General features: G+C 40.9%; 1 protein-coding gene across 3 annotated transcripts in view; it reads left to right on the top strand.

Moving 5' to 3' along the window:
* BICD2 (BICD cargo adaptor 2) overlaps nt 1-12,184 on the top strand; it is a 155,691-nt gene that overhangs the window by 117,750 nt on the left and 25,757 nt on the right. For 2 of the 3 annotated variants that reach the window (XM_025197111.1, XM_025197112.1), the window contains exons 3-4: nt 5,715-5,867; nt 10,578-11,030. In XM_025197111.1, the coding sequence (XP_025052896.1) occupies nt 5,715-5,867; nt 10,578-11,030 (606 nt within the window). Of the gene's footprint in view, nt 1-5,714; nt 5,868-9,597; nt 9,679-10,577; nt 11,031-12,184 lie in introns of those variants that run through there. The other variant, XM_025197113.1, reaches the window with a different exon arrangement.

Consider the following 12,184-nt stretch of genomic DNA (forward strand, 5'->3'; position numbering starts at 1 on the left):
CCCTTCTCCTTCTCCCCTAATACATGACTTTCTGATCTTGGACAGTGCCTTTGGGAGATGAGACCCGTTGCCTGGACTCTTTCTGATACCCATTGCCCAGACGTTTAACACTATGCATCTGTTACCATGGTTCTGTTTATATTAAAAAAAAAAAAAAAAAAAAAAAATGTGACCAGATGAAAGTAGTTTAAATAAATTGTCATATTGTATTTCTATTTTAGTTGCCTGTAGGTTTATGCTGCTGTTGCTAATTAGAGTTCCCATGGGTGCCATGTATTTTTTAAAATAGCCTGCTAGGTAAGTTGAATTTATTACATACTGATACCCAAGGGAGTAAGAAAAAAACCAAACCCTTTAGATATGGGAAACTGATTTTTGTTAACCTGTTTGTGCCTTCATTGGATGAAAAATGGGTGCCTTGCCAACCTAATTTAGAAGGCTGAGCTACCCTTGAATTGCATTTTTGCAAGATGAGGATAGATACAACTTGTGATAGTCTAATAGAAAGTCATTTCCAAGTCTTTAGGGTTGTTGGTTGTAGCCATGTTGGTCTAAGGACATAGACAGACAAGGTTCTTTGGGTAGATGCAATATCTTTTATTAGACCAGCTGCATAGTTGGAAAAATTGTATCACATCCACCAAAAGAACCTTGTCTGTCTATTTCCAAGTCTTTACATTTATGACTTGCTGATGGTCTCTCTGGGAGTGACAAGCAAAGGTTGCATGAAGAGAATGGGAAAGCTGAGACTTTTCTTGTGTAGTCAGCCCACCCAAGTTTGATGTGAGCATAAATGTTAATTAACAGCTCCAAACTTGGCAGATTGACCACACCTACATTACCATATTTCCTTGCATGCTATATATGCCTCAGATGTATATATGCCCCTTCTTTTTTCTCCTTTCTCCCTTCTAAAAACATATTTCCTTACATACAAAAAACTAGAACTCTTGGTTCCAAAATGATACCTTTTATTAGACCAGCTGGGAAATGTCAAGAAAATTTGCCTTTTCTGCAAGCTTTCAGGATCAAAGTCCCTTCATCAGGCTCTGGGAAAAGTATAGATGGTACAAGATGGTGAAAAGTCCCCGTAGGTAGAAAATAAACTTCATTATCTTTCCTTACAGTAAGTAATTAAGTTGTGGCAGCTGGGGAGCTGAGCCTGCCCATTGTTCTGCTTAGTGTGCAGTGCTACAGACTTTACTTTTGTCAGGTAAGCTGCAGAAACGGTTCTTACTGTATTTCTTATGTGTAATGCACGCTCCGATTTCCAGTAGCTGTTTTTTGGGGGGAAAGGTGCACGTTATATGAGAGAATGGTATCTAAACTAACGGAATTTTTACTGTCTTCCTCTGCTTTTGTTTTTTGGGGGGGGGGGGGTTCCCATTCCTTTTTTCTTTTTTTCTAATGGCTAAAAAACAAAACCCCGGGCCTACATACAAGAAGCCGGGCTCGGGCTTTATGGCAGGTCCTTTCGAAGGACCTGCCATGGGCCACATAAATTCCCTTAGTGAGCTGTACTTTGCCCACCCCTGCACTATAGACACTGAGTTGAAACTGGTAAGTTATAAAATTGATCTGATATTGAATATTTTTGGGACTCCATATCTAGTGGGAAGATGTCTTTACTGCAGACTGAACATGGGCTCTTATGGTTATTACCCTAATCAACATCTGCCCACAAACAGCCCTCTCACCTATGCTTTTGTATACTTTCAACCCAAGTTTAGCTGCCCTGTCTGGGGCATAAACTGTAGTGCTGCATGTACTCTGGGTTGTAATTTTTGCTGTAAAATTTAGGCGTGTCCTAAAGTTAAACCAAACTAGACATGGGTTGTATTAATGCCTGTACATGGCATAACATTTGCTGAGAGAGGTGGCTGCTTACACTTAGCTCAGCTAACCTTGATGTCCAGACTAGGTGCTGATCACCTGGGCTTATCTCTGCACTAAGCATGTACACTGAAGAGAGAATTTCTTACTTCTAGACACCAAAGTTACAGTCTTTCTGGGGGACAGATCTTGGCCTTACTAAAGTCACCGCCACAACTTGCGCTAACCTTAAAAGGATACTGGTTACACCTTGTGTGGAACAGATTTTTCCAAGTTAGAGTGGCTATTCTCAGATGTTAAGTGTCCATTGTCTTCAACTGAAAGAGAGAGGGGGGGGAAAAGAAACTTGATTTAGCTTATGTGCCAAAGGCTGTGGAACAATTGGCCTCAGTGGTGAGACCTACACCTCTAAAACCAGTAGGATGTAGTTGACCATACCTAGTTTAATGCTAAGAAAATGTTTACAGTTTACAGTTAACATCTGTGCTATAAAATGGAGGTCACTGTCAGAACGTAACTAATAGGAAGTTGAGAGCAGAAATTCACCCTTACCGTTACAGTGATAGGGTTGATGCACAGCACAGAGAAATAGTTTATGTGCTTTGAAGTGGGCAAAACCATTTTAGGATGCATTCGGTTTCATCAATATTCTCTCTTGTGTAGGATGAGATGGAAGATTTGTGTAGCAGATGATATCTTTAGTTGGAGAGAAGAGGGAGTTCTGACATGTTGATACCCTGTAGTGTCAGGTTCTGTTCTATATGATACCAGTTCTTTGATACAGACTTTGTGCAGTCTAAGCAGTAGATTCAATCTGTGCACTCAGTGGATTTAAAACGATACAGTATATGTAGAGAGCTTGGGGAAATAAATGATTTCCCCAACCTGAAAGAGAGAAAATGTGGATGAGAGGGTAGGGAACTGGACTTGAACCTCTGCAACACAGACGTTTAGTTAGTAGTTAGAGCAAGCTAACTGCATGGTCAGCTATTCAGCCAGTGAATCTGAGTTCTCTCTTCTTTTTACCTTGGTCAGGAATTTTTAAATCTGGGCTCTTGTATACATTCAAATATTATCTTATGCAAAGTAGAGAAGGAAAATATTACAGTAGGCCTGCTTAACTTGCATGCAGCAGCAGGAGATGTCTTAGGATGCTCTGTGCCCTAAACCCACTGTCTCTGAAAAGTATCAGTTTTAGTGATTTCTTCAGGTCTTCTCCTTGCTAAGGTTACAACCATGGTTGTAACCAAGCATGTAAAGAAAACAACACTTTGCGACTTCTTTGGTGTGAAGAGTTACTGATCTAGGCCTCTTACTCACAGGAGGTATTACATTGATTTTAGTACAGCTCTGGACTCTTAATTTGGTACACGTCTCCAAACTGAAACTACCACACAAATGAGTCTGGCCCAGAAGCCTGTTCTGGGTTTTAGCTTTTTTAATTGCTTCAAGTATTTAGCTTTGGATTCTTTTTTTCTGCTGAGGTCCAAATTACACTTGAAGAGAAGGGAGTTCTGACATGTCTGTGGGTGGGAGCGGGGAAAACCAGTACTCCTTTTGTACCCCAGAAGGCTGCTTTGAAATTTTATTCATTACTGCTTGTGAACTGTTTTTAGGTTCTTGAATGAAAGGTATTGAAGCACAGTCATAACAACTGTTTTACACAACTTCCATTTCAAACTAAGTGAACTTGCTTTGTTTGAGACAATCGGGAAGGCAAAGGAGGGCTGGAGAGGCTATTGCAGTTTGTAAAATTTGCCTGACTGTGGTTTGTTAGACATTGCATGAATCAATCAGCTGAACCTAAGCTCCAGTTTGCTTTTGCACTGACACCTTACTCTTAAAGTAAAATGCTTATGAAATAAAACAAAACTGAATCAATTTCTCTCGTACATAGCTCTGGTTAAGGAGAGTAAATGCTATTTTAAAATAACTTTGTGCCACTGAAGCTGGGAGTACTGTTGCAGGGCTGTGATGCATGCTGTGGAATGAGATATAATGACCTTTCATTTGCATTGTTAATTGTAATCTGGTGTCTGTTTTAACAATCAGCCTCACTTCAGTCACTCACTGTGCTGGGGAGTTGGACACTATTTTCTTGTCTGCTCGAAGTAAATAAGCTGATTTATGTAGTTGGAAGACTGACTTGATATGAGAGGGAGCGATCCTTTCCCTTTTATTGCACTTGTTCAGGTGATCCATGTACCCTGTGGAAACACAACAGGCTGGGTTGGCATATCCTCCTACGGCAGACTTATTTTCTTTGTGTTGTCCTTTCTGTAACTGCCTTCTTAACACTTTTGCTTTGTGCTGGGTGTGTCTGTTGCACACTCAGATTAAAAGTTTGCTGATTCATATGCAGAGCTTTTTTATTCATCTACAGGCAGCATTGATAGTCTTGTTTCTATCTAGAGGTATACTTGTTAAAAAAAAAAAAATCCCATGTAGCTCTCTGGATTAGTTTACATATGAACTCTGGAAGAGAAGTGGAATGCTTGCTGCATTAGCTCAGCTGCCGGATTAATGACAGCAGAGACGAGACGTTCTAGCTCAGTGGTTCTCAAACTTCTTTTTTTGAGGACCACTTGAAAATTGCTGTGGGTCTCACTGGACGACTTAAACTTTTTTGTTCTGCAAATCAAAGCACACAACTCGTATTTTAATATCAGTAGTCTTATCTTTCTAATGCTATGGATGTGCTTGGTTTTTTTAGCAAAGTTCTAGGAAGTCGGGTGTAATGTTTGTCAGCTTTAGCCTTGGGTCATGTTTCTGTGGACCACCTGAATGGAGCTCGCAGACCAGTGGTGGTCCACAGACCACAGTTTGAGAACCTCTGTTCTAGCCCAAATACAGTATAACAATCAACACCCCCTTATTAGCTTGTTTGTTTGTGAACCATTTCATAGTTGCTTCGGAAAGCTTTTATCTCCCTGAAGTATACAGCTGCTAAAATATTTTGTCACAGTTTTATGGCTAAGTTTTTTGTTTGGTTTTTTTCCCCAACAATTTTCCTTCTGAAAATATTTTCAATAATAGATAACATACTTTTTCATTCAAGATGAGTGGTATAACATAGTTCAAACAAAACTGTTGGTGAAAAAATATGATGAAGAGTGGTAAAAATATGGTTAGAATGTGCAGTTGGCATTTGTGTTCACTCAGCAATTGTAATGTCTGTTTATTTGCATGCAGTCTATGTAAAACTCAAGTTGTGTACTTTTTTTTCATTCTCATGCGTCTCAACATGCTTTTCAGTCATGCGCATATGAAAATAGCGTTGCTCTTTGCTTATCGAACTCTTGTGTAAGTATCTTTATTGAAGGAGGGAATACTGTTCAGTGTACCAGGGTTCCCCGGTCTCTTCTGAGTTGACGTCTTTGGCTTTTATTAGACTTGGTGGGACTTCCTTCAGCATCAAAGTACAGTCTGTGTCAGTGCAGTATCCCCAGATAACTGCTGCATTGTCAGTATAGCGTGAAAGTCCTGGTGAAACTCGCAAGCAGTGGGTGAAATGTTTGCATGTAGGTACTTAGAGACATCTGAAACTACAGATCCCAGATATGTAACTTCAGACTCCTAACTACAAAACTTTCAGCCTGCTGCCACAGCCTGAGAGAGTCCTTATGTGAGTGTCACTTTTTTCCCTTGGGTGAAAACCTGTATGTGAGTGAGCAGAGGGGTAGTTATGCACAAGATAAGCAAAAAGAAAATAACTGATTGTTGTGCAAATTACTTTAATTTCCTATAGTGTTAGTTCAGAAATGAAAAATAAATTGTTAGTTAGCCTCATTACATGGAGAATACATGCAAGTTTGGTTTAAAAAAAAATACCCTTTATCACTGCTGTCCATATAAAGTCTATGCTGTTGCTTTCTTTCCAGGCAAATCAGAATGTGGAGATCCAAAGGGGCCGCTTGCGAGATGACATCAAGGAATATAAATTCCGAGAAGCTCGTTTGCTGCAAGACTACACGGAGCTGGAAGAGGAGAACATCTGCCTTCAGAAGCAAGTGTCTGTCCTGAAGCAAAATCAGGTAAGTCCTGAAACAATTAACCTGGCTCCTCTAGGCACCAGGCTGCAGTGTTGCAATGTGGCTGGCCCTGGAAATGCCTTTGCAACTTCCTGTCCTTGCTTGGCCATTACCTCTAGTTTTCTGTGCCAACTACAAAATCTATCTTCTGTACTTTGTGCTTTTATGGTAACAACTTAATTTTCTCTCTTCCTTCATGTTCTCTCTGCTTCCTCCATGCATTCTATGGACGCATCCAGGCAAGCATGCATTTGTAGTATGCAGCACCACAGACCCGTCTGCAGCACCTCGTGTTACACATACAAGTGTTCCCTGTGCTGTGGGGTTGGGTTTTTTTGGCACTGGGAGATGCCTGTGTCAAAGAAACCCACACCTAAAAAAAAGAGCAGGGCATTGCATATGGCAGCAGCATGCAGTGCCCAAAACTGGAGCCTGGCCAGCCGGAGCCACACTCTGGCTGCTGGCCAGGCTCCCGGCTGCTGGATTGCTGCAGCTGCAACCCCCAGAACCAGAGTCCCCAGGATCTCAGGTAAGGCTTCTGGGGCAAGCCCAGGTGCTGACCCCAGCCTCCCCTACTCCCCCCAGGGGAACATGCCATGTGCCAGAGTGCATTTGTACAGGCATTTCCTGGGGACAGTACGTGCCACTACTGTTTGTCCCCAGGGAAACTCGTATTTCAGCTCTTGAGGACATGCCCTACTAGTTTTGCTGTGGTCTTTTTCAGTCCTTCTACTCCAGGGGTGGGCAAAATGCAGCCCGCGGGCCAGATGCAGTCCACCAGGCTATTCCATCTGGCCCACGGGACCCCTAAAAAATTTAGAAAATTAATATTCATCTGCCCCTGGCTGTCTGTCATGCGGCCCTCGAAGGCTTGCCAAAATTCAGTAAGTGGCCCTCTGCTTGAAATAATTGCCTGCCCCTGTTTTACTTCCTTCTTTTCTCTGTTAAAGGCTGGCCCTTTATTGCTGTTACCAGTAGGAGTAGCCAATTAACCACTTTTTTTCAAACCACATTGTAAGGCATCACCAGTACCACCTGATGTACAGTATTACTGTCTGTAATTGGTGTATTGAACCATTCTCCAGATTGGTGTGTGCTACTTTTATCCCTCCTTAGTGCTTTTCTCTTCTCTGCTCTAACTCCCTGTTGTAACAGTTTGAATTGATGTGCTGATGTCAGATACTGTTTGCTGGCATGTGTGCGATCTATAGGTACAACTAAGTTACATATTGTTAAACAGTTTTAATAATATGGAGAGCCTCCAGAAAACATAATTATATTTTATCAATCAATTTAGAATTTTCTTGTATTATAGTTTCTGAAGATAGTTTAACAGAATCCCAGCACTTCTAATTTTCCAGTTGAATATTGATGAACTAGTCACCTGTGAAAGCCCTTATTATCTTAGTTCTTCCCAAGGAAGGTTTTGTCAGTCTCATTTTATAAGCGCTAATGAAACAAAATTACTTCAGAAGCTTCAGAAAATAGTGTAACATGGATTAAATGAGAAATACTCCAGTAATAATGTATAGTTAGTGGTCTCTGCCTTAGTTTATAGGAAATATTAGGTTAAAATTTAGCAGGATTTGTTCTCTATCCTTTATTTTGAGTAAGAATGTAAAGGGGATATTAAATGGTCTGAATAGAAGGTTTTTTTTAAATAGAGCATTTCCTGATGTCAGATATCCCAATTGTACCTCTAAATCTTTCAAAGTGAAACTCCATTCTGGGGTGCAGCCACTGAGCCTCCACATCAGCCATGTGCCCAGGAGGGGGCTCCAAATAGGTTGTAATATAAGGGAGTTGAGGATAGGCTAAACCCATGATGATCTGGTGATCCTACCTTCATGCAACAAGGATGCAAGGACTGCTGCCCCAGTATTACATTAGAGATCCTGAATTGTAACAAAGGGGCTGCAAATTTAAGTCTGGCCCATATATAGCAGCATCACTTCCATGTTTCTTCCTCATTGGGTATATTGGGGTTTCTCTAGCAAATCAGCAGGATTTCAACTCAGCCCCTTAGATTAAATGAAGTTGTACCAGTACATACATCCAAAAACAGCTTAATTCAGCAGTTCTGACTTTGAACCTAAACCAGTTTTGGGGTGCATGCATGGCTCATGCCCGCAGTTTTGGGCAATCACTTGTTTCGTATATCCTTTCATGAGATTTGTAAAATCTTAAACCTAATACTTTGGTGGGTATGTTTAGAAATACAGTAACCATTTTTTTAAAAAGTGACATGGGATTACTTTGTTTTCTACCATCCTATAATCGCATTTGATGAATTTTAATTAGGTTTTAATTGAATCTTTTGGGATAACCAGAAGAAGCCCTCAGGTCTTCTCAGATCTTCACTTGCAAACACAAAAGGCCTGATCCTACTCTACCTATCATACTCTCTATTGTCACAGGCCAGCTGGACACTGTGAGTGTATCAAGTTAGTTGCAGGCTGACTGAGTGCTGCAACTGTATCAGCCACCGGGCTGTCTGGTTCGGGATCGAGAAGGTGGAGTTGGGAGTGAAGCAATGACAAGTTTCCTTGTAACAGTAAAAATGAATTTTACTTGTAACAGCAAAAAATAAAATTTACATGCATAACAGTTAAGAAAAAGGTTAAGCTAATAAACAGACAACATAATAATAAAAGTTAAAAATTGACAGTGATAATAACAACAAATAGACAAATTAACAAAAATTTCCCACTTGGTTAGCAACTTATTGATAGTCCCTCAGTGTCAGGTACATGTCAAGTTGATCCAGTGAAGTTAGGTGTCCCCGATCCACGCTGTCGGAGGAAATACTGGGGAAGATCCCTCAGTCAGGATCTGGTCCTCACTCGCACTGGGAGTAAGGGATCCAGGGGCATGGAACAGCAATGACCATTGTGTTCCGTCCTTCCTGCTGGTCACTTAACGTGCGTGTTCCTTTATATGCTGTTTTATGCTAATCTGTTGGCTTTAGAGCCACTCACAATCTTACCCTATAGCTGTTACCTTATGGGGGTTAAAAGGTGTTAGAAATTATTATAATAGGTTACTATTATTAATATAATTATTTATATTAATATTATTAATATAATTATTATAATAGGCCCAAGCTTGGGTTTACCCAATAAGCAAATCACACCACATTACTTTGGGGTCTGAGATTAGCATTTTTCCCACCCAAATCCATCCTACTTAGAGTTTTTTTAAGATGTGTTAAGTATACCTTCTGGTTAGGTTTGTTAATCTTTTTGACCTTTAAACAAAAATTCATTAAAACGGCTAAGTCTGCAGTTTTTTTTTTTTAGTTCTGCTTTTTTAAAACTTATGTCAGTCTCATGATTGGTATAAACAGTTATATATAATGTTACGGTTATACTCCAGACAGACAGGAAACATTTGCAGGAAGCAGTTTCATAAGCTCTATTTTAGCCAATATTTATTATGTGCCTTTATCAGATACTCTTAAAAAGCAGATTTCTTTTTTGCTATAAGTTGCTCATTAACCCTTTTGGTTCTGGCCATCACACTCTATGCATTCAAAGGGTACTTAGATGACTATTTCACCTTGCCTGGGTCCCTCAAAAACAATTAATACATGAAGTGGAAGGGTCCTCCTTTTTACTGTTTTGTTGTGACTTAATTTTAAAACTAAGATGACAGCATGTTACAAAAATAAGTGCCTTAGTGGATTTTAAAGGACTCTAACAAGGTCTAATAGTATCACACTTATGTATCTCAGTTATTTTAGGTGGCTAATAGATGGAATAAGATGTGGTCCAAAGGGTCAATGCTTCAAAATCTGGTGTTGGGTGTAATTCAGGTATATTGGATTGGTGGATATTATTGCTTTAATTCTTTTTTTATACTTGGCAAAAATAAATGACGATTTAGCACTTCTGCTGATCTTTCCCATATAGGGAAAGCGAAGAATGTTATGCTAATTAACTAAGGTTCACAATAGCAGTGTGCAATAGGCATTTCACAAATGGGGAAAACAATGGCATACAGTTAAATTACACCACAGGTTGGCAATATTGGCTTGGTATGCAACCATTCTAGGCTATATTTGGGAGATGATAAACATTTTGCTTTTACAGCTTGATTATAGAATTTGATTCATCACTTCATCCTGACAGTTCTAAACTGCTGATTTCTATGGCGTTACATTTATATAAAACTGCGGTAATGCAGTAGTGACTCAAGCTCACAGCTTTTAAAAAAATCTTTAGTTTTAGACACTTTGACAGTTGAGTTGTGAAGTCTGACACGTGAATTTAATAATCCATCATGGAGATTACATAATGTGCTAGGGAAACCTGTGTTTTATGTAGCCTCATTACAGTGCAGTGTACTGCATCTCATTGGAGCTGAGGTGGTGTAGGTGCTAAGGTGCCCAGTTGATAGCTCAGAGCTCGCAAGTTTGAGGCCACAGCAGAAGCACTCACAGCATGGCCCTGTCAGATTCCAACTAAATACTTTATCAGAAGGATGTGAAAAAGAAAAGGACTTCGTCTCAAATATTCTTATTAAGTTGGAGTAGGCCAACACTGCTTAACAGTTTCCTCAGAAAATACTATGTACTTTCAGAGGGTAGACTGACTACAACAGTTAGTTAGCTATATAAAACGCACAACAGCAAACTATTCTAAAATTTGTCCTGTAAGCTCTTACAGTTTGGGATTTTAGTCGGTCATATTTTTTCTTCTGTTTCTCATCTAGGTGGAGTTTGAAGGCCTAAAACACGAAATCAAACGGCTTGAAGAGGAAACAGAATTTCTCAACAGCCAGCTGGAAGATGCCATACGATTGAAAGAAATATCAGAACGCCAGCTTGAGGAAGCTCTGGAAACTCTGAAGACAGAGCGTGAGCAAAAGAATAATCTTCGTAAGGAGCTCTCTCATTACATGAACATCAACGACTCCATGTACACCAGCCACCTCAACATCTCTTTGGATGGACTGAAGTTCAGCGATGAAGCTACTGAGCCCAATAACGATGAGATCATGAATGGCTTTGAACAGAACTGCCTCAGCAAAATTACCAGTAGCAAGAATAATACATCCACACCCAAAAAGAATGACAGCTTCCCTCCAGCCCCAAGTCTGGTCTCAGATCTTCTGAGTGAGCTAAATATTTCTGAAATCCAGAAGTTGAAACAACAGCTTGTGCAGGTAAACTTCAGATTCTTAAGTTCATCAAGCACTCTTACACTAGTTGTTTAAGTTTACACTTGGAATATCTTGCTCTTCTCAAAGCAAAGTTTACATGCAGTTTCCAACAGTCATTTGGAGATATTACCTCAGGAGGCTTTGCACAGGCAAACCACCTTTGCAATACCTCTTCTTGCTGTGGAACTTGAGAATTGTTAATTTCTATCTGTGCATCCAGTGGTCCATAGAATCCTGAATCCAGTTTTATATTTGTATCTTAAATGCAGACAAGAAAAATCAAGTTTTTCACTATAACCTGGTATAATAAATTGAAGAGGTTGGGACAGGGGGTATCAGACAGATGGATATTGGAATACATCATTTCTGTAGTGCATAAGGTAACTGGAGTCTGTTGGACAATGGCAATTTGCCATTTTATTATGTAGTCAACACAAGAAATGTTGTGAAGGAAGCATTTAACTTAAATATTTCCAGTGATTCTTTCATATTTATATGAATAAAAAGAGGCTCTATATTTGCTTTGTGCAAATTTCAGTAGGCCTGGTGGGTCTCATTCAGGATTTGGGTAGAGGTGCACTGATGCATCGGTTCCGTAGCAGATTGGCATTGATACAAGGAAGATTGACAGTATCAGCAATTGGCTTTTTTTGGCTGATGTGGCTGATATTGTCATTGATTAAATGTCCCGTGTATGTGTGTAGCCACAGCGCAGCACACAGGCAGCCAGGAGCACGGCCCAGCAGCGTGGAGAGCAGCTGGGTTGGGCTGGTAAGTCTGTTGTGAGAGAAGGGGCGTTGGCGAGGGTGGTGCAGATCGAGGCCCCAGTGGTGAGGGAGGGAGTGGGGCTGGGGCCAGGGCAGGTGCTGCATAACCAGGGCAGGGTGCGGGATGGAGCAGAGAGTGGCTTGTCCAGGGTGTGCCAGGAGGGGAGGTGTCTCCTGCTGCTGCATGCACCCCGGGAGGCCATGGGGGGTGGGGGGTGTGCCTTCAGATCTGTGTGTAGGGCAAGGGCAGGCTGCCACTGTGGGCTGGGGCTGGGTGCGGCAATGGGCTCTTCCCGGCGGGGCATTGGGCCAGGGCTGAAATCGGGGAGGGCGGTGGCGGTTCTGGGAGGGGGGCTACGGCAAATTTTGGCATGGCTGCTGTTGTGTCCC

This window comes from Alligator sinensis, unplaced genomic scaffold (assembly GCF_000455745.1).
Source record: "Alligator sinensis unplaced genomic scaffold, ASM45574v1 scaffold391_1, whole genome shotgun sequence".
NCBI classification, from domain to species: Eukaryota; Metazoa; Chordata; order Crocodylia; family Alligatoridae; genus Alligator; species Alligator sinensis.